Here is a 23,318-nt window from a genome sequence, read left to right as displayed (position 1 = left end):
TCTGGTTAGCTTGACCGGCTGGCCAGGTTACTGGGTGGATGTTTAAAGATGACAAGGCACAGATGCATCATGGTCATCAGGTCTGGCTCCAGGAGGAATGTTATGATGGTTTTGGTCATTTTGATGGAATCCCTGTGACTTCCTGCCTAATCCGCACCATTTATCTGTCTTTTACAATTCGAACCAGCTGAGTTGAGACTGGTGGGTTGTCTTACCTCCTCCGATAACTCTCCAAAGACTGACAGGACATCCAGCAGCAGACTGGAGGTGTAAAACGACTTGATCATGTTCCTGGAGAAGAGGTCAGAAAGACAGAAAAAGAGGAACACAATCATTGACTGAGCCCAGACAACCCACACCGCTGTTAGGTCCTTGATTCAGTGCTTCATTGGCAGTATTAACAAGGATACACCCACAGGAGTTTGCGATTTCATCCTGTTACACGATAAACGAACACTTCTGATGACTGATCTCATGGCTGCACGAGCCGGCAGGCTCCACTGCACGGACACGGTCTCACAAGCACCCACACAGTTTTAGATGCACATATATATGAGGCATTATGGTAAACACAACTGCTACAGCACAGAAAATGAAACAGTGATTGTCCTTTGAGGGGTTCTGTGGAGACAACATGGCGGCTTCATGGAGAAAGTTTCTGTATTGATAAAAAGCTCCTTCTGAAGAAAACTCAGCATTCTTGGTTTATGGAAAGATGTCTGTCATTTTTGACACGGATCTACCCTTAGTTCTACACAACAGACCTGAAAGGTATTGCTTGATTCCCATTCAGTCATATTCATATTGACAGTAGTCTTCCAACAGGACACTGATCTGAGCTGTGAAACCCTACCAGTGTTCACTGGCATGTGACTGGTGCGCACAGCGTTTTTTCTTCTGGTTTTAGAGCAGAAAACACACACGCATGCACACCAGGTTTACTGGGGTCACTTCCCATCATGATGGATGTCCAAACACAGCCAGAGGACGCCGTGTGAAAGGCGTCCTTGTTTCCTGCTCCTGAGCAGTGGCCATGTCATGTAGGAGGAAGTTTCTCATTCCACTATAAACCTTCACCTCTCCGCCGCCACATGTGTGCGTGTTTGTGTGGTTTGTTGCTGTTGTGTACATTCATCCAGCGGTGACATAACATGCCACTGAGGCCTGGCTCCTGTTAGAGTTCTCATGAGAACCGCAGACTGTTTGTGTTCCCCTTTGGCAGCCAAGAACAGGACTTTTAGTCAATGCTGCCGCCGCCGCCGCCGCCGCCATACCTGTGGCTTCTGACGCCATAAATAAAAGCAGAGAACCTGTCGCCTGCTTCCATTCATCAAGTCGACCTGCTGTTCACACTTATTAACAAGGAAGAAACCAGCTTAACGGCTCTGACAATTGTTTTTGCCAAACAGAGGTTAAACTCCTCCCACATGGGCAAAGAATCCAGCGACAACACCTCCTGGCCACTCCCCTCTATAATTGCACTGTTTGCCCACATTTTTCTGGTTTTACAGCTTGTTGACCGAACAAACTGTCCAAAGACATCAACATCATGTGTATGAAGTGAATGTCAGAGGTTCTCAAAGTGGGGTCCAGGGCCCCCTGGGGTCCTTCAGGGTCTAATTACTTGCTGATGGAAATAAACATTACAGAAAACAAAGGTTTAAAAACCTCTTTTACCAAGCAATTTAAAGTTTGAATCTGCTCCCCCAAAACTAAACAAATGTAATAAGAACAAATCCACTTCCATTTTATGTGTTAACTATTCAACGTGCTGGAGTTCCTGCTGGTGCTGGATCAGGTTTCAGGTTCAGATGCTGAACAAATCGAAGAGTGAGTGAAGAGGAAAGAGCGAACATCAGTTCTGATGCTCCAGAACATGAAGCAGCATCGAGTCAGACAGGTGAGGCTTTCCACATCATGATGCTGTTCTTTCAAGAAGATTTGGTCACGAGGGGTCAGAGTTTTTCACAGGACTACATTTGTATTAGTTGTCCACGTAGCATCAGTGTGCTGCGATTCTCTGCAGCTGGAGTCTTTACATTCCCCACTCAGGTTTGGAAGAACGGCAGGGATCTTGAGGACAACACATGGAAGACATTTAACATGTTTTTTGTCCTATAAAGAATTTATTTCCCAGATGTTTCCTGTCAGGAACTTATTACTCCACAAATCATCTTCCAGAAGAACTCTGATAAGACTGAGGCTGGGGGGGGGGTTCATATCACAGGGTTAAAAACAAAACTGATTGAAGGTTGGCTAAGAGGGCCAACTTGGTGCCTGATCTTTCTACACGAGCTCGTCCTCCTCTGGCCTCCCTCAAACATCAGGAGATTCACTGGTCGCTCAGTTCTGATCACTCCAAAAAGGTCAAAAGTTCTGATGTTTAGGGTTTGAGAAAGCAGCTTGAACAAGTTTTTAAGACCCATTTGACAAACACTCCTATTTCATATTAACACACACACACACACACACACACACACACACACACAAGACCCCACTTTGAGAACATGGATTGTCCTTCACGCTTCATCTCTGGTCCTGGTTTACGTCACTCGACACGGAATTAAGGCGCCATTCCTAAGTCAGAGACTCCTAATCGTGCACGATAGTGGAAATGTCAGTCATGACAGACTTGTGTCAAAATACCGATCCCACTGGCGGTCCTGTAATTGCATCTTGAGGCATGATGAACCAGTTACCAGCATTGTACTCAGCTATAATACGAATAAACTTGAGTGGCTGTTCACAAAAGCCCCGCCCCTCAATGTGCCATGACGCCAACAATCTCCATCTACAGGATTCCTGTCCAGTCGGTGTCGGGTGGAAGGAGATGTCAAGACTTCCCTCTCAGCTGAAAACACGTGGTCGCTGAGAAGCTTCACATGACGCAGCGAAAGAGGAATGACAAGCTGTGCAAGCGTGAGAGTGTGTGGTCAGAAGTGAGTGTGATAAACTGGGTGATTCATGGAGATGAGAATCTGCAGAATTAAAAAGTGAGGACATTTTTAAATCAAGGAGAGAAGCAGGGGATGAGAGGAAGAGGGGTAGGAGGGGAGAAGAGGGGGGAGAACAAGAGGGAAGAGGAAAGGAGAAAGGGGGAGAGCAGAGGGGTGAAAACAGAAGGAAAAGCAATTCAAAGTCCTTTTGATTCCATTTCTTTCGACATTGTTTCAGAAGCACCGAAGGCAGTTTGGTGTTGGTTGTCTCAGAAGTCACAGACCGCGTGAGTCACACAGGGATCAAACACACGGAGCGTCTTACTTGTGAAAACGTCCTGCTCTGTCCTCGTTGTCAGCGTACAGGAACATCTTTAAGGCGTAGTTTTCAATATGGGCGTTACCAACTACCTCCTGAGTGATGGAGTCATTGTCACTCAGCTCCTTCTTCATCTGAGAACACAAAAATGCACAAATAATGAACTGAAGTCAATCAATCAGTCCAGAAACTAGTAAAATGTGTTTCAGCACACCAACAACCTGAACAGCGGGAGGAACATGGAAGTGAAGAACTTCTTTAGCATGAGCTGAAAGAATGAGAAGAAACACACAGGCGAGGGGAGTGTGGAGCACTGCTCCGCCACACTCGCTCGCCACACTCGCTCGCCACACTCGCTCGCCACACTCACCTGCCCTGGCCGGGGAAGGAGCTCCAGAGAAAGATGTCCATGGAGTGTGACGCTTCTGTATTATCACTGCTTATGGAACAAAATGGTTGCAAGAGAGAAGACGGACTGCTGCTGCCAGACGCATGTGATGTTTGAGTTGCAATCTAGTCATGGAATTGCATACAAAATGGCTTGTTCTTGTCATTCTGGCTGGTGGTAAATTCTGAGGTCAAATCACCAACATCACATCTGTTGGCACAAGTCGTATCAGTCTTTAGGGCTGGGCTAACGGGATACACTGTGGAACCATGACATCTTGACTGCATGTCTAAATAACCAACAAGTTGAAGCCACTCAAATGAATGGGAATGACTTCATAAAGGACACAGACTCATTTGTATAGTTCACGCCCTGTCACTTGCACGTCTTGATCGTTACTTTTGTTTTGCTTTCGTTTCTTTTTTTCATTTCTTTTCGTGACGACTCAAACCATCAAGTGGTTTGTTCACATGGCGCTGGGCGCTGCTCAAAGATGGCAGATCCACTTGTGAAAAGAAGAAACCAACGGGATAGTGACAGTGATGCTAATCTGGCAGCCATGGAAACAGACGCTCGCTTGTCCAGAAGCATGGATCTCCCTCAATGGCCTGTTCACTCGGTGAGTGTGTGTGTGTGTGTGTGAGTGTACAGTTGTTCAATTGTGTTTCATGTAATAGCGTTTACATCACTAATCACGTGGAAACAGAAAGCGTCAGGAAGAAGGAGATCCCTGCAGTTCCAGGAATCAACGGCCAGCGGACAGCTGCAGCCAAAATGTGCTCAACTGGAGAGTGAGGAGATCCTGATAAGACAAGACGGGGTCAGCTAAGAGAACCTGCAGAACCCCACAAATGAGGAGAACTCATCCAAGTGGAGGACCTGTCCTGCTGAGGTGTTTCCTGAGCATCTGACAGTAATGACGTTCCCTAGAGGCTATGTTAACAGACTCCTCAAGCGGTGTGTGTGTGTGTGTGTGTGTCTAATGCTTCCTCTAATTGGCACTGACCAATCAAGAAAGTCATTCCAGCATGCTCACACAACATCAACAATTATACAGTTCAACTCCTTGATTTTTACTCAACACTGGTACCGATTACTCAGCTTACAGCTAATTTTTTGTCAATTCTGAATATGAGAGCTGGAAAATATACATTTAGACCTGCATCCCAATATTTTTAATGGAATTTTGTGGCATGTAAACGACAGCATGAACACATAATGCTGATCTTAAAACACAAGGAAACATAAAATATTGATAAAAACTGGCCACTTTCCCCATTGTGAGCAGGTGACTTGCATTTCTAGTTTGTTTCTTTTGGTGCGTCACCTTGTTCACCAAAGGAGCACAGACGACAGTGACGGCGCCTCTGTGGCTTGAACCAGGCTTGAACCAGGCTTGAACCAGGCTTGAACCAGGCTTGAACCAGGCTTGAACCAGGCTTGAACCAGGCTTGAACCAGGGGGTACAATCACCAACACGATAGACAAGCATACTTAAATCAGGGAATCCACTGAAGAATGAAGATTATATCACACCCACCAGGCATTTGCAACCTATCACCGTTCAAAATAAGACATTTAAGACCTTCTGTGTCCTTGAATTCTGAAACTCTAATTGAAGACATTTGACCACTTGGAATTCTGTGGTAACTGAACCCAGGGACGAGTTGTGAAATGCATTTTTATCTCAGTGGCTTGTGATCAAGGGAGCCAACTTCCTGCTGGACTACAACACCACCACAGTCATGACGGTGTCCTGAGCTCCTGTGAACCCCTGTGATGTACCAACTGAGTCGTGAACTCAAGGGGGAGAGAACTTACCGCCTCCAGCTGGTCCATCAGTCGAACCAGGAACTTGCGGCACTCTGGTGTTTTACTGTCTAGCTTCATGCCCGTCTGCATGGCGTACAGGCGACCTGCAGGAGAGGCCAGAAGGGAAGGGTTAAGACAGATCTTTACAGCTCACTAAAGATCAGCTCCAGCAAGGGTTCCACAGACACTGAACCTGTGTTCTTGTTTAAAATCCCAAAGAATCAGCTAGGAACAATTGCTGATTAATTGCAATGGCAGTTCAAGTGTGGCAGACTTGGGATGCTGACGTGACCTGCGTCTGTGAGCCAGCACCTCAGCGGAAACCCTGCTGGAGGTCTTTCGACTTCACTTTCTGAAGAATTAAAACACCTCAAGTAGTTTCTGGAGACTTCTCAAAGGTTACAAGTGAACCTGGAAGTGGCAGGCACCGTCACCCCGGACTGATTTGGTTTGGAGTCAACATGGTTTCCCCCTCATGTTCCAAGTTGGAGTGTGTGCGCAGCGCTGCTGTCCTGCTCAGCGTCAAAGGAAAAATGTCCCATTTCACAGGGCAGAATGGAGGGCAGTCGCTGCCAAGTCACTTACGGCCTGTACCACTCAACACTTAAAAAAAAACCCTGTATGACACTGGGATGCACATGTAGTCATGCGGGAGGTGGTTGACCAGTCAGCACAGACACACGAACAGCCAGGAAGTTCTCAGCTACTGAGAACGCTGCAGCCATGGAGAGACAAAAGAATCTTTGAGCTGCTGCGTTCAGACAATCAAGTGCAACATAGAAGCCACAGCCCAGCTGAGCCGACCCCGCCTTCACCCATTTACCAACCGACCACGCTGCCCTCTGCTGGTCGCCCAGGGAACACTGAGCTCCTTTAAACATTTAGGACCTTTCAAGACCTGTCTCACCTACAGCTGCCTGGCTCCTCCTGGGGATTTAACAACAGCTGCTTGGACCCATTTACGTTCTGGAGGGCCAGGACAAGCCTCCAGAACATAGAACATAAATGCTCCCAACACTCTGTATGTGATCTTAGACCTTCACCGACTCCTCAGATCCTACTTAGTGAGAGAGGCGAACTTCTGCCATCAGGACCCCAAAGTCTGGACGGTTCCTTCACCTGCTTTTGGACCCTCGTTTGCTCAGCATCAGGGCTCATTCAAGCTTCCAACAGACGCGGGTCTGAGCTCCCACTGTGAGGCTGCGTGCCTGTGTTTTTCTCTCTCATACGACATCGCGATGACGTCATCATTACACATGACAGTGCGCTGTGTCTCTAAATGCCGGTGATGTTCCAATAAATCGCCGCCTCCTGTACGGTTCCAGAAATCTGCCGCCGGATCTCCTCTTCACCGGAGATGGCGAGCAGCTCGTGAACTTCAGGATCTTATCAAAATCAGGATGCGACAGGAAGGTCGCAGGAAACCTGAGACAGCGCGGGTCGCCTTTTTCACACTGCAGGCGAGCCGAGCAGAGCCGCTAAACTCCCGGGTCGCTTGGAGGGTTGGTGGACGCGGGTCGAAATGCCGAGTCGACCCTTTCAGAGTGCCCAACACCCGCGTTGACCCACGTTTTTGGTGCCGCGTGAAAGGAGCGTCATTGAGATTAAAAGATCTCTTTTTCAAGGGAGCCCTGGTCAAAAGAGGAGCAGCAGGTTCCAACAATTAATCAGTGGATGAAGATGATAAACAACAAAGGAATTTCCCCATCTTTTAGGAAAACAAGCACCTGAGTCGGTTCCCATCAGGCGACCAGCACCCCCTCCCCCTGCTGCTGCCTCTGGAGCTCACAGGAGCTTCAGCAGCTCCCCTGCAGCACCACGCTCAAGTTGCTGTATGTTTGACAGTGGTACGTTTCGAGTCTTCCAGTGCCTCCGGGCTCAATGTCCGTCTTCTCCACGTCTACAGAACAAATGCATCCACTAACTAACAAACTGAAAAAGGACAATTTGAGTTTGGAGGTGTCCACGTGAGCCATAAGTCACCAAAAGAGTGTATTTTTCCTTTCAAGTATTCGCGAATAGTAACAACTCACTAAAATGGTTTCTCCCTCTTGCATCACTTTTTAGTGACTCCAGAATGCAGAAAGAGCCAGCTACGTATATTTAGCTTGAAGCTAACGGAGACTGACAGCTGAGCTGCTCTGCCAGCCCCCGGCAGCGTGTTGTTGGGTTCCAGATGCTTGCTGGAGATTTACTGCACATTCAGAAATACAACGAGACTTCTAAACTTTGAGGAGCTTCACCTGCCCAGTCGAAGCCCCCCCCACCACAGCGTGACACCAGAGACTCTCCCTGAGCTGGCGCTAACCCAGCCACGCAGATGAGGGAATTATGATGACCGACCTTTGACCTTGATTTAATCTGGACAGACTGTTGCGAGCAAGCTCTCATTTCCAATCATGTTGAGAATCCTATGCCACGCCGACGGTGAACCCCGGGGTTTTGGGCGACAGCAGCTGGTCTGGCCTAATGACACTGAACTACCACTTGATAAGACAGAAGACAGTGGACTGGTTCTGACCCGGAGCTGGGACCTCACCATACATACCACAATACTACCACATGATACTGTCATTCTATAAAAATGACGAATTCTATCAAAAACATTGTGATACCATATTTCATGACAGAATCATTTCATATCTGGAAGCAGAATGTGGAGTCAATGTCAGCCTCCACCCAGCTGAGCGAGAGGAGACCTGATCCATCAGGATGCAAGTCAGCAGGCGGCTCTGTGTACAGCTCTCCTAGTAGTATCTCAGGTATTTGTCACAGTACTGTGGCAGTACTCAGTGAGGTGTGGCAGGAACTCACGGCTGAGGAATTCCGTCACCTGTCAGTCAGGTCTGGTTTCCTCTGCCGGAGGCGCCAAACGCCACCCTGAACGGAAGCGGACGGTACCGCAGGTGAAACTCAGCGGAACCGGGACGACTTCACACTCCCATCCAAAGTCTGACACGACTCTGGACGTCCATTTCCCAGCTCATGACAGCCTCCAGCCACCGTCCAAAAACACATTAGCCGTCCCAGTCCAGTTTGAGCGGCGAAGCTAGCATTAGCCTGACTCAGGTTGGAACTTCGTACAAAACGGCTGGTGTTTCTTCAATGATTAAAACTGTTCGAGCGCAGTTTACCTGTAAAGGCTTCATGAAAGTTGGCGAGTGAGCTAAGAGTCTGTCGGGAGTTGGTTTCAACAAAGCAGGGGCGCTAGGGAAGCTAGCTAACGTTAGCTCGCCACAAACTCACAGTAGTAAGCCACGACGGGGTCCCGCTGCTCGTGCTCCTGGGCAGTCCGCAGGGGGTGCTGGATGGCTTTGAGCTGGGCCGGTAGAGCCATGACTGCTGGGCCCTCCAGGACACAGAAACACCGGAGAATTAGAGAAAGGCTTCCTTGTTGTGAGTGAAGTGCTGCCTTAACTTCCGCGTGTTTAACCAATAGGAGCGGCCGCCTGCATAGGACACGTGACGTCACTCTCAGTATTTTTTCAATAATGACGCCGAAATATTTGTTAATATAATTCGTGAATTATTTTTATATTAAGTTATGATGCAGAATGCGATTAATTATATGGAACCATAGAAAAAGATACACTGTTGTTCAGTCTGAGGAAAAGTCGATCGACAAAGTCACAACGTCCTCTTAAATCTTCTTATTTGACATGAAAAATTCTAAATTCACAAATTTCGAATGAAAAGAACCTGCACCACCACAAAAAGGATGAGTTTGAGTGCTGCTGTACTCTGTCAATCCTCTTCTAATGTGATACTCAAACATTGCAGGAAAAAAAGTTGAATATTAGGAAACAATATTTCTAATTTAAAATTAAAGTGAAAAGACATTGCTGATTACAGGCAATGCATAAAAATTCTTAATCATTGATTAAACCATTTTATGTGATGGTTGGTGGCCCGGTGGAGCAGCGGTCCTCCCTGTGGCCCCCCAGCAAGAAGGTTGTGGGTGGAGCAGTGGTCCTCCCTGTGGCCCCCAGCAAGAAGGTTGTGGGTGGAGCAGTGGTCCTCACTGTGGCCCCCAGCAAGAAGGTTGTGGGTGGAGCAGTGGTCCTCCCTGTGGCCCCCAGCAAGAAGGTTGTGGGTGGAGCAGTGGTCCTCACTGTGGCCCCCAGCAAGAAGGTTGTGGGTGGAGCAGTGGTCCTCACTGTGGCCCCCAGCAAGAAGGTTGTGGGTGGAGCAGTGGTCCTCACTGTGGCCCCCCATCAAGAAGGTTGTGGGTGGTGCAGTGGTCCTCCCTGTGGCCCCCCATCAAGAAGGTTGTGGGTGGAGCCCCGGCTGCAGCACGGGGTCTTTCTGGGTGAGTCTCCATGTTCTCCCTGTTCCTGCTGGGTTCTCTCTGGTACTCCAGCTTCCTCCACAGTCCAAAGACATCAAGAGGGACCAGGTTAATCCAGACTCTAAATTGACCGTAGGCGTGGCTGGGAGAGCCAATGGTTGTCTGTCTCTATGTGTTGGCCCTGCCATGGACTGGTGACCTGTCCAGGGGGAAGGCTGCTGGGATAGGCTCCACCCCCACCACCCTCAACAGGAGGAGAGGGGGAACATGGAGGGATGGAGGGGTGGATGATGGATAAGTTTTACATGAAGCATTTTTATTTTTTAATTCCTTCAAAAACTATGTTGTAAATATTTCCATCAAGTCAATAACTCAATCAAAAACGAAACAAAGACAATAGTAGGACATTTTTAATTAATCATCTCAAGACAAAACAGGAAGGAGAGTTACTTCATAAACAGAGACGGACAGTTTAGTTTCACTTGTCAGTCATAAAGTTTGCCTCTTTCACGTGGGGACGAGGTTGCGGATAAATGAGTTTCAGATCGAACACAGCTGCTGACCAACATTTTCACAGGGAAGTAAAGCTACATTTTGACAAGGCTCAAAATCAGAAAGATAAAATGAATATCATTTGGGGTTTGTATAAGTTACGTGACATTTAGCCAAAAGAAGTGGAAAGACCATTTTAAACTGATTTGTCAGTTGCACTTAAATGCACCACAACCGCACCAACATCCCTCCTCGTTTACCGCTGTTTAGGACGGCAAACACATGAGAGAAGGTACCTTGAAGGCTTGCTCAAGACCCAAAGTGTCCAATCTCCCCAGAATCAAAACTGTCCAAAAATGTCCTTTTACAAACGTGTGTTGGACCAGAAGACGAGCTGGAGAGTGAGTAAAGGGTCGCTTCTGGACAGTTGGGCTGCTGTCAGCTCTGAGTCTTCATGAGCTTCAAGCTAAATTTATGTGGCTGGTTCTTCCCGTCACTGAGAAGTGATGCAGGAGAGAAAAACATCTTAGAGAGCTGAATACTTCTATTGGCGAGTATTTGGAAGGTGAAGCACACTTTTTGGGGGTAGTATCACCTTAAGTATTGGGGTGACTTGGCCATGAACGCTGGAAGGTTCTCTCATAAATGTGACGTCCCAGCTGGAGAGCTGAGGTTGTAGTGTGAGTCTGTACTCTTCCCTCCTACACCCTTTTACCATCATCCCACTGATCACGTCGATCAATGAAAAACTGAGCTGTTTGGGTCGTTTTAGCTCCGTGAAAGTCGCTGTCAGGTAACAGTGAGCAAGTCCGTGTTGCCATTTTCACAACTTGGTTGTTGTGTGTTCAAGATGCACTCAGTTAAGACTCTGCTCTTGTTTTGTGTTTCATCAGCGACGCAGTGAACATATATTTAATTCCTGTTTTTCCCTTTCAATTTGTACTTTTTCTTCCTGAATTGCAGGTTTTGTGAAATTTTGTAGATACATTGTCGTTTATCATGATCCTGGTACTGTCGCTAGTTACTCAATGAATGACACGAAGCAAGAGTCGGAGCTCTTTGTTGCATAAAATGGCTGCAGTTGTGATCGGCCCCATCAATAAGCTACATTCTCCTACCTCAACAGAACAGAACAAATGTGTAATTGTACATTTCTAATATAAACAAGGTCTACGTTTGGGTGACAGAATGTTTAGAGGCAAATTTTACAACCATCCTCCACTCAAAGGTACCAGAACGCAGACGAACCCACACCACAGGGGTCACGTGCCTGTTTCAAATGCTCTTAAACCTGGTCAGACTAGCCTGGGCTCTGGTGCTGAAGACCGGGTCACTTGAACCGGTCCCACAGCGCTGCATGAAAGCTCATGAAAGGGCTAAACAGCATTTGAAATGAGGGTTTGAGCCACTTTTGTCTGGTAATGCAATTTTGTACCTGAGATGATGAACAGATTGCTGAAAACATCATAACAAAAGTTGGATGGATGTCTGATTAAGAAAATAAAAACATGACATAACATGAGAGGTAATCATTTTCTAAGTACAGAGACAATGACACTGTTGGCCAACATACAGAGTGTCGTGTGTGACAACTATGAAGTGAGGAAAACGTCACAGAGCGGGAGATGGGGTAGAGGACGTGAACAAAACAGAATCATTGTTCCAAACATATTAGAACTTTCGGCTAATAAAATGAGGATAATTACATTCTAAATGAGACCAAAAGGGTCTTGAAACTCTAAAACCTCTAAATGTGGTGCTGATTTTATTCCTGCCGATCGACATCAATGCTGCACCTCAGTGTTTGAACAGATGATTCGTGGTGCTTCAGTATTCAAGACATCGCACAGAACTTCCTCCTTCATCAGATGTTGGCCACTCTGTTGACGACTGTCTTGAGAACTTAAGTTTAGATTTTTACTCAAAAACATTGAAAAGCAGAGCACTGAGCACTGTTCAATATTTCAAATGTTTTCATTCCAACACATTTGTAAACTTTAGTTTAAATGGAGCAGCCGTTAGCAGCTATTAGCAGCTGTTAGCAGCTATTAGCAGCCGTTAGCAGCTATTAGCAGCCGTTAGCAGCTATTAGCAGCCGTTAGCAGCTATTAGCAGCTGTTAGCAGCTGTTAGCAGCTATTAGCAGCCGTTAGCCGCTATTAGCAGCCGTTAGCAGCTATTAGCAGCTGTTAGCTGCCCCCTACTAAAGTGCTAGTGTGTTCAGATCACCGACCCCACACACACACACACTTTGATTTGTTGGATTTTTTAATAATTAAACCCACAAACTATGTTTTTTCCTTGGGGGCCTTGACCACTACATTTCTTCTACTTTTCAGAGGTGGAGTTATGTGGTGGGTTAGCTGAGCTGGTTTGAGTCTTTCAGGCGGATGAGATCAATAGCTGATGTCATGTTGAAGGGGTTTTCATGCTCATGTTGCTGGAGGAAAATGTCAGTGTGGGCCGGAGGAGGGGATAATGCACACGTCATAAGCGCTAACTGTTGCACACGGAAGTGTCAGGAGCAATGGCCCCTGCAATCCACTCGCCCTCGGGTAGATCAGCGGGTCACCGTTTCTTAGCAACGTTGTCAGTGGTCATCCACGGCCAGCTCTGTAGTCCCTCCTGTCAGAGCACCGTGAAGGGCAGACTAGAACGAGTTCCTGCACTTTAAAACAGGAGTCTGCAACGAGCCAAATGATTTGCATTGTTGGTTGTTCTCACACCACAAGGAGTCTTCGTGCCCCTTGATCAAAGTGGTCTGTGACTTTAGAAACAGAGCTCGAAGCTGCCATTGGAGGTGCTCCATCGGTGAGCTAACGGTGAACAGACAGTGCATCAAGTGGTTTTGATGAAGTATTTGTGCATGGTAAAGCTTCCAGGGTGTTTTCTCAGGAAGCATCAGAGATGGGTTTTGCTTGTGCTCTACGTCAACTATGGTCATGGGTTACATGCCTGTCTGTCATCATCTTGCAAATCTAGCTGGCATGTTCTCTTGCCATCACTTCCTTACATCAGCTCAGTTAGTACGGACCGACTGATTTCTGAAATACATCCAGGCCAGGAAACACCTGGAGAATATTTCAGACGAACCGGCTCTGACACAACTCACTCACGACGGACCACAGGTGACGCTCAGGTTAGCTTCCTGTTCTGTAGCAGTCCAGCAGTAGCTAACCAAGAGCCTGTTAAAAACTTGCAGAAATCGTGTCAAACATGTTCACCCTTAGTCAAGTCATGTGTCTGTGGAGAAGGTGTCATTGGTTGCTGAGGTAACCCAGCCGTCGACAGAGTATCTCAAATATCTCAGCAATACAGAGGAGTATGGTGATGACAGTGAAGGTGTACATGGCACTGAGGAAGATGGTTTTTTCAAAGTGTTCAGGCACCATGCACTTAGTCACATTAAAGGCCTTTTCCAAAGCGCTGGCATCACACATGTAGAGCGGGTGGACCTGGGAGGAAGACACAGAAACAGGAGGAGGGATAATTGACCATCTTATATTTGTAGATGATTTATATGTGCATTTATTCACAGATGGCCTTGTGCAATTTTGTTTAAAATCATTGGCCTTTTTATTGATTGATACTCTAATTGGGTCACACCAACTTCATGTTTGCTGTCTAATTACCGTGTAAAGTTGCCAACAATTCTGGGCGGCCATGACGGAGAATTAAAACACTGGACTTTGAACTTTATAGTCAGTGTTGACTTTGGCGGCACCTCTGGACTATAAAGACCTGAACCTGCTTTTTCACGCTGAAGAAGGAAACTGAGTGCAGGATGCATGACGTATCTCATCTGTGATTAAGAACCAACATGACAATGGTTCAACACTGGCATGAGTAAACCTGTCCGTGCTCGGTGTTTTCTTTGCTCTGTGTGTCGTCGTGGGCGGATGTGCAGCCAGGCTTTGCCTTCATAAGTTCAGTATGTTGGGAGCTTTCCAAGATTGCAGCCATTTAAGCTGCTGCTCCGTTTCATTAAGACTGTGGATTGGGTTCAGGCCCCTATGGACTGTGTCCCGGGGTTTCAGGGTTCTGGGTGACCAACTGCCAAAGAAACCAGGTAACCAGTGCAGCTTGGTGGTGCATCAGGTGCAAAGGTTAAGTTAGCTGGTGACTCAAAATTGCCTGGGGGTGAATGGTTGTCTATCTCTAAAGGTGTCCTGGGTGTACCTGCCTCTCACCCGATGTTTGCTGGGATTAGCTCCAGTATAGCTACGGATGGACCCTTGGACATGCTGGGAAGAGTTGGGACATTCTAAATATGACCCTCGCCATAAGAATGCGAAGCTGTGACTCAGAAATGAACAATTTTATTGAACATCATCAAGAGCTGACAGACCTGGAAGCCAAAGAGGTGACTCTGTAGCCAGAAGGCGATGACCTCCAGAATGATACGTAGGAGAACAGAAATGATGTAGAAGACGGTGTAGATGGGTCGTTCAAGGATCTCTTCCTGGTCAATGTTCTTACAGGCTGCGTAGAGATGGAACACTGCTCCAGGAACGAGCACCGTGACCAGCTGCAATGCCCAGAAAACCTGCAGAAGGAAGGGACCACATAGGCGGAGACACAAAGTACGAGCGATCCCCAACTGTGACAGCTCTGTGGAGTGTGTATGCAGCAGTGTGTGCTGGGCTTTTTAGTGGAGTCTACATTTGACCTCATCTTGTGTTTTCCTCTTGGTATCTCTGTATATATTGTGTGTAGTTTTGCGTTGTTAGTATGTGTGTGTTCCTGTGAAGATCTCCGTGATGTTATTGGGCTGTCGGGACCTGCCCAGTGGCTTCAGATGCAAAATAGCTTTAGGCTTTAATCTGGAACGCTGCATCAAATGGTGACATTTATGTCTTAACTGTAAATGGTTCCTTTCAAAAAGGGAATCAAAATTAAAAGAAAAAGATGAATAAAATTAATGATGACAAGAATAATAATGCAGGAATTGAGTGATATCTGATAAAAGAAGATGATCAGTTCTTTATATCAATTTATTATTTCCATGAATCATTGCTGTGGAAAACAGATAACAGTTTGGCACAGCTGATATTATCGGCCTGAACCTCGTGGATGTATTGAGAGGATCATTTAAATGGTGGACTCCCATTATGCAGATGATATGATGCACTACGTTGAAGCCTCGATGTGAGCCTAAGCCCTGTGTTTGACTGAATCGCCTCACTTCAAGGAAAAAGATCAGATGATTTTTAAGAGAGAGATGAACAGAAGTTATCTGAGGGTGGAAATCTGGAGATGATTCTCTTCTTCCTCTCTTAAATTGGTGCACCTCTGACTGAGGTGTTGAGGCTGAATAGAGAAACCACCCTTTGACCAGGATGGCCAACACAGGGGAAAAATATCTTGGTGGTTTTTAAAAGGAATAATATTTATATGTAGCTTAAAGCCATAAAACTATATTCAACAAGAATGTTTTTTTAAGTAGACAACAATGAATTCTATCTAGTGGGACATTTAACTACTTAAAATGAATTTCAATCATCTCTGATGGAAAAATGATGGACTACAGCTATCTCTAAAACATTTTGCAGTTACACCGAATCACCTTTTTTATTTGTCAGCAGCAGACATGCAGTGCTCTCACATGTGATTGGCTATCCGAGGGGTGGTGTTTGGTCCTACCTGGGGTGTTATGGGTCTGAACTGGTTGTAGCAGTACAGGTTGAGTTCTCTGCGATCAGGGTCGCAGCTAAAATGCAGTGCTTCATTTCCATAAACAGCAAAGCCGAGAACACCCAGGAAGAACATCCGCACCGAGCCAAAGAACAGGGTGTGGAACTGGCCGATCACCGTAGGAGGCCTGAGCTGGAACACGCAAGAGACACATCGGTGCGGTGAGCTAGCATTCACTTTTCACACATTTGGCATGTTTAGATGGTGTTTGAAAGTGTCAGTTTATTGTGTTAATCTATTTTACTCAGGAATGTACAACATGGACTTCAGTCTGGCCCACATTGGTCAAAAGAATGTGTGGAGCTTGGTGTTCAACCTGGAAGCTCAATATTCAACAGTCATCACGGCCAAAACAACACACCTCTAGACAGACGAAGAGAGTGCATCATCTTTGAACTGAAGTCTGCCTCCTGACAGGGATGCTGCTCCCTGGACTCAAGGGTCAGTGAAAAGATGCTTCGCTCACAGAGACTGAGGTGGGTTCTGAAGCTTTGTTTTTAGAAATGGGCGGAGACAATCAGACAGACGGAACAAATGCTGCATTACAGAACCAACACAAACTCTTTAGGGTGGGACTTTGGTGGTGTGCAGCAGCCGTGAAACGCTTAACTCTTCGCAGGCATTGTAGGATGGCCTAGGTGAGTCACCCAAGGACACACCTCCAAAGTTAGTTGGTTGCATTTGCAGTGAAACATATGAGGCACTTCAAAACAAGCAACTAACGTCCACATTGTAGACGTACAAAAGCTGTCTCTTCATTACAGTTGAGGAGTGGGCCTCATCTACCCCAGGCTTCAGTAGATATCACAACACTCGCTGCTTCCTTGTTTGGTGTGTGGCCGAAAGGGGAGCTGGAAGAAAGTCTGACTGCTATCTGCTGTGAGGGGGCATACCACCACCTAGTGTTCTGGAGGGGGAAATGCCTCTGTCAATTTATCAGTTCTTCCCCTGGTTCTTGGATACCTGGATGCTGACAATTGTTCAAGTAAATGTGCTAATGGAGCTTTAACTGTAGTATGTGAACCTACTGACACATGCATTAATGCTGCCATTGATGTGTCTGCACACAAACACTCTCTCTCTCACACACACACACACACACACACACACACAGAGCGAGAGAACAAGTGAAAACACCTTTTGTCAACCAGATGCAGCAGCAGTGGATCTCAGAGGCTCTGAACCCTGAAGGTGAAAACATTCAGAGGAAACTTTGCTGCGCTGCTCTGAGCCACGTTTAGTTGCAAAAAACCCAAATGACCCTCAAAGCAAATCGGTGCATACAAAGATCTATCAGCTCCATGGAGACGAGGCAAGGGGCAGAGGATTCAAACAGCACAGAATCATCACCTGCCTAACTGTTTTAGACCTGCAGGCGGCGACTGTCGTCTACTTACGCATCCTTCATAGAAGTTCTTGATGTAGTTTAAAGACATGGCTGGCCCGTCCGTTTTCCCAGGTTACCTCCAGGGCTGCTCTGGGCCCTCATGGCCGTCGGCTGCTGGCTAAAGGCCACCAACAGTCAAAAATGTCTGGCTGACCTCTCTCTCTCTCTCTCTTTCTCTCTCTCTGTGTCTCCCTGTCCTGAAAGCCCATGTCAATGCATATTTTTTTGCCTTTTATCCCTCCATCAATTGACTCGCTCTGTAGAAAAAGGACAACAGAGTCCGAGGGGCCAACAATGGCCTGGAGGGCATGTGGTCCCTGCATTATAATCCCTATAGAACCATGTCAGCGAAAAAACAACCTCCTGCCGCACACAATGCAGAGCGAGATAGCAAACATTCGACGAAAAGACAATGCAGCAGTTAAAGAACCCTGCGAGCTCCACTGGCTTCTTTTCAGATATTATTTTGAAAGCTGGATTTTATTTGAATAACAAAAGGCAGCGTAAACATGATTTTAAAACACTCTGGTTTGCTGGACACACTAAATCACTATCAGGAAAATTGAAAAAAAAAAAGTGATGACAACACACCCTGCACTGCAAATACTTCTGGAAGAGCATTCGCCGAGCTGCTGGTGTCCCCAATACAGTCCCTTGGCGCCCTACGAGCGACCAGCCACCAACACAAACCGATCAAAACATTCAAAAAAACCCAAACTGGACAAAGTGAAATGAAATGGAAGTCCACACACCAACCGTAATCCTGGCGGCGTGTTGTTCATTCCCCCCTCTTTTTTCCACTCACAGAGCCTAAACTCATCCCAGTTGCAGGACCTTGCGGGGCAGAGACCGGAGTCAAGCCACGCAGAGGTGATGAGGGGCACTTCCGGTCATGGCTTTCAAAATAAACACACCCAGTGGAAGTGAAAGAAGCAGGAGCGCCGCATGGCGAAAACCTGCACACTAGAACAACTATGATGGAGTCAGTTATGATGATGATGATGGTGGTGGTGATGATGGTGATGATGGTGATGATGATGATGATGGTGGTGATGGTGGTGATGGTGATGATGATGATGATGATGGTGATGATGGTGATGATGGTGATGATGGTGATGATGATGATGATGGTGGTGATGGTGGTGATGGTGATGATGATGATGATGGTGGTGATGGGGATGGTGGTGATGATGATGATGATGGTGATGATGGTGATGATGGTGATGATGGTGGTGATGGTGATGATGATGATGATGATGGTGGTGATGGTGATGATGATGATGGTGATGGGGATGGTGGTGATGATGATGATGATGGTGATGATGGTGATGATGGTGATGATGGTGATGATGATGATGATGGTGGTGATGGTGATGATGATGATGATGGTGGTGATGGTGATGATGGTGATGATGATGATGATGATGGTGGTGATGGTGATGATGGTGATGATGATGATGATGATGGTGGTGGTGATGATGGTGATGATGATGATGATGGTGGTGATGGTGATGATGATGATGATGGTGGTGATGGTGATGATGATGATGGTGATGGGGATGGTGGTGATGATGATGATGATGGTGATGATGGTGATGATGGTGATGATGATGATGATGGTGGTGATGGTGATGATGATGATGATGGTGGTGATGGTGATGATGGTGATGATGATGATGGTGATGGGGATGGTGGTGATGATGATGGTGGTGATGATGGTGATGATGATGATGATGATGGTGGTGATGGTGATGATGATGATGGTGATGGGGATGATGATGATGATGAAGAGGAGGAGGAGGAGGATGAAGATGAGGTTGTGGGTCATAAGGACCAGGTCCTGGATCGGCCCCTATCATACATGGACAAAGTATGTCAGTCTGGATCAGGAAATCTGGTGGGTCTGGAGTCCCCACATCTGCATCATGAACAAGTAGACCAGTTCCTGTGGGAACACAACTGTTTTCATTGTGGGTTTGATCCCCTTGAAACTGACCGAAACAGCAGGATGAGACGAGGGGCCTTAATAGAGATGCTAGCAAACCTGGACACTTCATGACATGCTGATGTAGTGAAGTGCTGCATTTTTGTGAGAATGCAGGTGTTCATGGAAGATAAGCCCACAAAAGGATTTTAGCTCATTCTGCTTCCTCTCAGAAAAAAGGTTAATTACAGTTCTGCAGAGAAGCTTAAAGGGACACGCCCACTGTCAGTGGAAGTCTGTTATCATCCATCATCCCCAGAGCCAGAGGAGAAGATAGAGCCCCTTCTCCAGGGAGCTGACTCCCAGGCTAGTTAGCTTAGCACGGTGACTGGTAGTGGGTGGGAAGTGTTAGCGTAGCTCCGTCTCTGCCTGCATTAATATCAGGAGGGTTGTGTGTAACTTTGGTGATGAATACCAGTTTAACATGAGGAGACATTATAGTGGTAGAATCAGACACGTAGCTGGAACTACTTTCCTGACTGGGCGCAGTGATTTGACGCAGCACCTCCAAAGCTCCATTGGAACTTGGGTCAACAGAACCAAAGGTTTGTTGAGGACTAGAAGAGCGACTGCTGCTACTGATGATGGTGAGGAGGAGGATTCCTGCTGGACACACCAGCATCCTGGACCTGAGCTAGCTGATGCTAACACTTCCACCCACTACCTGCCATTGGGCTAAGCTAACTAGCCTGGACCTGAGCTAGCTGATGCTAACACTTCCCACCCACTACCTGCCATTGGGCTAAGCTAACTAGCCTGGACCTGAGCTAGCTGATGCTTACACTTCCCACCCACTACCAGCCATTGGGCTAAGCTAACTAGCCTGGACCTGAGCTAGCTGATGCTAACACTTCCCACCCACTACCTGCCATTGGGCTAAGCTAACTAGCCTGGACCTGAGCTAGCTGATGCTTACACTTCCCACCCACTACCAGCCATTGGGCTAAGCTAACTAGCCTGGACCTGAGCTAGCTGATACGAACACTTCCCACCCACTACCAGCCATTGGGCTAAGCTAACTAGCCTGGACCAGAGCTAGCTGATACTAACACTTCCCACCCACTACCAGCCATTGGGCTAAGCTAACTAGCCTGGACCTGAGCTAGATGATGCTAACACTTCCCACCCACTACCAGCCATTGGGCTAAGCTAACTAGCATGGACCTGAGCTAGCTCATGCTACCACTTCCCACCCACTACCAGCCATTTGGCTAAGCTAACTAGGTTGGACGTGAGCTAGCTGATGCTAACACTTCCCACCCACTACCAGCCATTGGGCTAAGCTAACTAGCCTGGACCTGAGCTAGCTGATGCTTACACTTCCCACCCACTACCAGCCATTGGGCTAAGGTAACTAGCCTGGACCTGAGCTAGCTGATGCTAACACTTCCCACCCACTACCTGCCATTGGGCTAAGCTAACTAGCCTGGACCTGAGCTAGCTGATGCTAACACTTCCCACCCACTACCAGCCATTGAGCTAAGCTAACTAGCATGGACCTGAGCTAGCTGATGCTACCACTTCCCACCCACTACCTGCCATTGGGCTAAGCTAACTAGCCTTAATCTGAGCTAGCTGATGCTAACACTTCCCACCCACTACCAGCCATTGGGCTAAGCTCACTAGCCCGGACCTGAGCTAGCTGATACGAACACTTCCCACCCACTACCAGCCATTGGGCTAAGCTAACTAGCCTGGACCTGAGTTAGCTGATTCTAACACTCAACGACAGCTGAGTGAGGTTCCCACTGGGAACTGATCACTGGTGTTGTCAGCCATTCACTGATTCATTTATAAACCTGTGATTCTGCAAAACAAATTGAAAGACATAAAACATTTCCCAGGAGTGATCACTTCACATCTCCCATGCGATGCAGGTCCTACGTTACAATGGCGACAATTTCAGCAGACACTGCTGCAGAATATACAACGACACAAAGATGAGGAACCATGTGACGAGGGAAGAAAGAAGATTGGGAAGGGGAAATAGACCAAACTCCATTCAGAAAAAGAAGTGTTTAAAGGTGTGTTGGCATGTGGTGTCCAGACACGTAGACGCATTACGTCAGAGCGGGACCGGTCCCCCGGTACCATGAATAACATGGTAGACTTGTAATTGCACCCCACCAGCACCACCTGCATGGCATTGTCACCATCCCTGCTGGTTTGGGCTGGATGACCAGTTGGAGAGCAGGAGCCATGTTTGTGAAGTTTGACACTGAACAGCTGCAGTTCCTCCAGGTGACCAGTAGAGGCTGCTGGTCATCATACCCTCCATTTGCTGAGGAAACGTGAAGGCTCTTACTCTTTCTCTTTCTCTCTCTTACTGCCTCTCCCGCTCCCTCTATCCCCTGTCTCTCTCCTTCTCTCTTTCTCTCTCTCCCCCTGTCTTTCTATGTGTGTGTCTCTCTCCCCTGTCTCTCTCCCTCTCTCTCCTTCTCTCTTTCTCTCTCTCCTCATTCATTGTAGGGAATTAAAACAGACCCCTCTAATTTAACCCTCCCCCATATTTCTCCTATCTCTCTGCCAATCTTCCCTCCTCCTCCCTAATTCATTATCTCATTATGGTCGCAGTGACTCATCGAGAGATAAGATGAGACTCCAGTCAGTTTCCCTCTGGACTGTCCTGCATTCTGTGGCAGCTCTGTTTCCAGATGATGACACACTGATGACAGGCTGATGAACTGATGACACACTGATGACGGGCTTAAGACAGGCTCATCCATCAGAGGAACCTCCACCATCATAGGAACCTCCCCCATCAGAGGAACCTCCTCCCTCAGAGGAACCTTCCCCATCAGAGGAACCTCCTCCCTCAGAGGAACCTCGTCCATCATAAGAACCTCCCTCATCAGAGGAACCTCCCCCATCAGAGGAACCTCCTCCCTCAGAGGAACCTTGTCCATCATAAGAACCTCCCCCATCAGAGGAACCTCCCCCATCATAGGAACCTCCTCCCTCAGAGGAACCTCACCCATCATAGGAACCTCCCCCATCAGAGGAACCTCCTCCATCAGAGGAACCTCCTCCATCATAGGAATTTCCCCCATCAGAGGAATCTTCTCCGTCATAAGAACCTCCCCCATCATAGGAACCTCCTCCCTCAGAGGAACCTCCCCCATCATAGGAACCTCCCCTATCAGAGAAACCTCCCCCATCATAGGAACGTCCCCATCATAAGAACCTCCTCCATCAGAGGAACCTCCTCCATCAGTGGAACCTCATCCATCAGAGGAACCTCCTCCATCATAGGAACCTTCCCCATCAGAGGAACCTCCCCCATCATAGGAACCTCCCCCATCATAGGAACCTCCTCCATCAGAGGAACCTCCTCCATCAGTGGAACCTCATCCATCAGAGGAACCTCCTCCATTCGAGGAACCTCCTCCATCATAAGAACCTCCCACATCATAGGAACCTTCCCCATCAGAGGAACTTTCTCCATCATAAGAACCTTCCCCATCAGAGGAACCTCCCCCATCATAGGAACCTCCCCCATCATAGGAACCTCCTCCATCAGAGGAACCTCCTCCATTAGAGGAACCTCCTCCATCAGTGGAACCTCCTCCATCATAAGAACCTCCCCCATCAGAGGAACCTCCCCCATCAGAGGAACTGGTGGTGTAGACAGATTGGCGGGGGTGGTGGTGACAGGACTCTCTCTCTCTCTCTCTCTCTCTCTCCCTCCCTCCCTCTGTCTCTCTCTCACTCTGTCTCCCTCCCTCTCTCTCCCTCCTTCCCTCTCTCCCTCCTTCCCTCTCTCCCTCACTCTCTCCCTCCCTCCCTCCCTCCCTCTGTCTCTCTCCCTCCCTCCCTCCCTCTGTTTCTCTCCCTCTCTCTCTCCCTCCCTCCCGCTCTCTATCTCTCTCTGCATCTGTTATCAGAGGGAACGTCTCCTCGTGACGTTCAGTCTCCTCTCACCTTCTCCGTGACTCTCTTGACTCGTCCCGGTCCGGTACAGAGCTCGAGGGTTCCCAGTAGCGCGAGCCGCCCTCGGTTGTTTCCGCCCGGTAAGAGGC

At 47.5% G+C, this 23,318-nt stretch overlaps 2 protein-coding genes and 1 long non-coding RNA gene across 5 annotated transcripts in view; 1 reads left to right on the top strand and 2 right to left on the bottom strand.

The window, feature by feature from the left end:
* Positions 1–8,891, bottom strand: part of vta1 (vesicle (multivesicular body) trafficking 1) — a 34,821-nt gene extending 25,930 nt beyond the window's left edge. For both annotated transcript variants that reach the window (XM_086190074.1, XM_086190075.1), the window contains exons 1-4: positions 8,702–8,891; positions 5,465–5,559; positions 3,262–3,389; positions 216–291 (exon numbers count right to left, since the gene is read on the bottom strand). In XM_086190074.1, coding sequence (XP_086046200.1) covers positions 216–291; positions 3,262–3,389; positions 5,465–5,559; positions 8,702–8,792 — 390 coding nt within the window. In that variant the 5' untranslated portion in view covers positions 8,793–8,891. The remainder of the gene's footprint in view (positions 1–215; positions 292–3,261; positions 3,390–5,464; positions 5,560–8,701) is intronic.
* A 1,542-nt stretch (positions 8,892–10,433) lies between these two features.
* On the top strand, positions 10,434–18,206 carry LOC147243446 (uncharacterized). Its single transcript, XR_015110603.1, has 4 exons — positions 10,434–10,636; positions 15,976–16,089; positions 16,177–16,369; positions 18,123–18,206. It is a non-coding gene; the product is annotated as an uncharacterized LOC147243446 (long non-coding RNA).
* Positions 13,492–18,093, bottom strand: gje1a (gap junction protein epsilon 1a). 2 transcript variants are annotated; one of them, XM_086189586.1, is made up of 4 exons: positions 17,907–18,093; positions 15,878–16,060; positions 14,583–14,780; positions 13,492–13,689 (listed from the first exon to the last, which is right to left on the bottom strand). In XM_086189586.1, exons 1-4 carry the CDS (start codon positions 17,934–17,936, stop codon positions 13,492–13,494), a joined length of 609 nt encoding a protein of 202 aa, XP_086045712.1. In that variant the 5' UTR covers positions 17,937–18,093. The 2 variants fall into 2 exon arrangements, with proteins under 2 accessions (XP_086045712.1, XP_086045711.1); XM_086189585.1 differs by lacking the exon at positions 17,907–18,093 and adding an exon at positions 17,326–17,364.
* Positions 18,207–23,318: the final 5,112 nt, after the last annotated feature.

This window comes from Aulostomus chinensis, chromosome 20, assembly GCF_037954235.1.
Source record: "Aulostomus chinensis isolate RoL2024-O1b breed Wild chromosome 20, RoL_Achi_v1.0, whole genome shotgun sequence".
Lineage (NCBI taxonomy): Eukaryota > Metazoa > Chordata > Actinopteri > Syngnathiformes > Aulostomidae > Aulostomus > Aulostomus chinensis.
The sequence above is the reverse complement of the archived record's forward strand: the minus strand, read 5'-3'. Positions and strand labels throughout refer to the sequence as shown.

What these genes read in the sequence shown, in the direction of transcription:
- gje1a (XM_086189585.1), bottom strand. Translation starts at nt 17,364, where the DNA reads ATGTCTTTAAACTACATCAAGAACTTCTATGAAGGATGC. An exon ending in AGAACTTCTATGAAGGATGC is followed by an intron (nt 16,061 to 17,325) that starts GTAAGTAGACGA and finishes TGCGTGTTCCAG; the next exon opens with CTCAGGCCTCCTACGGTGAT. An exon ending in TCAGACCCATAACACCCCAG is followed by an intron (nt 14,781 to 15,877) that starts GTAGGACCAAAC and finishes TTCCTTCTGCAG; the next exon opens with GTTTTCTGGGCATTGCAGCT.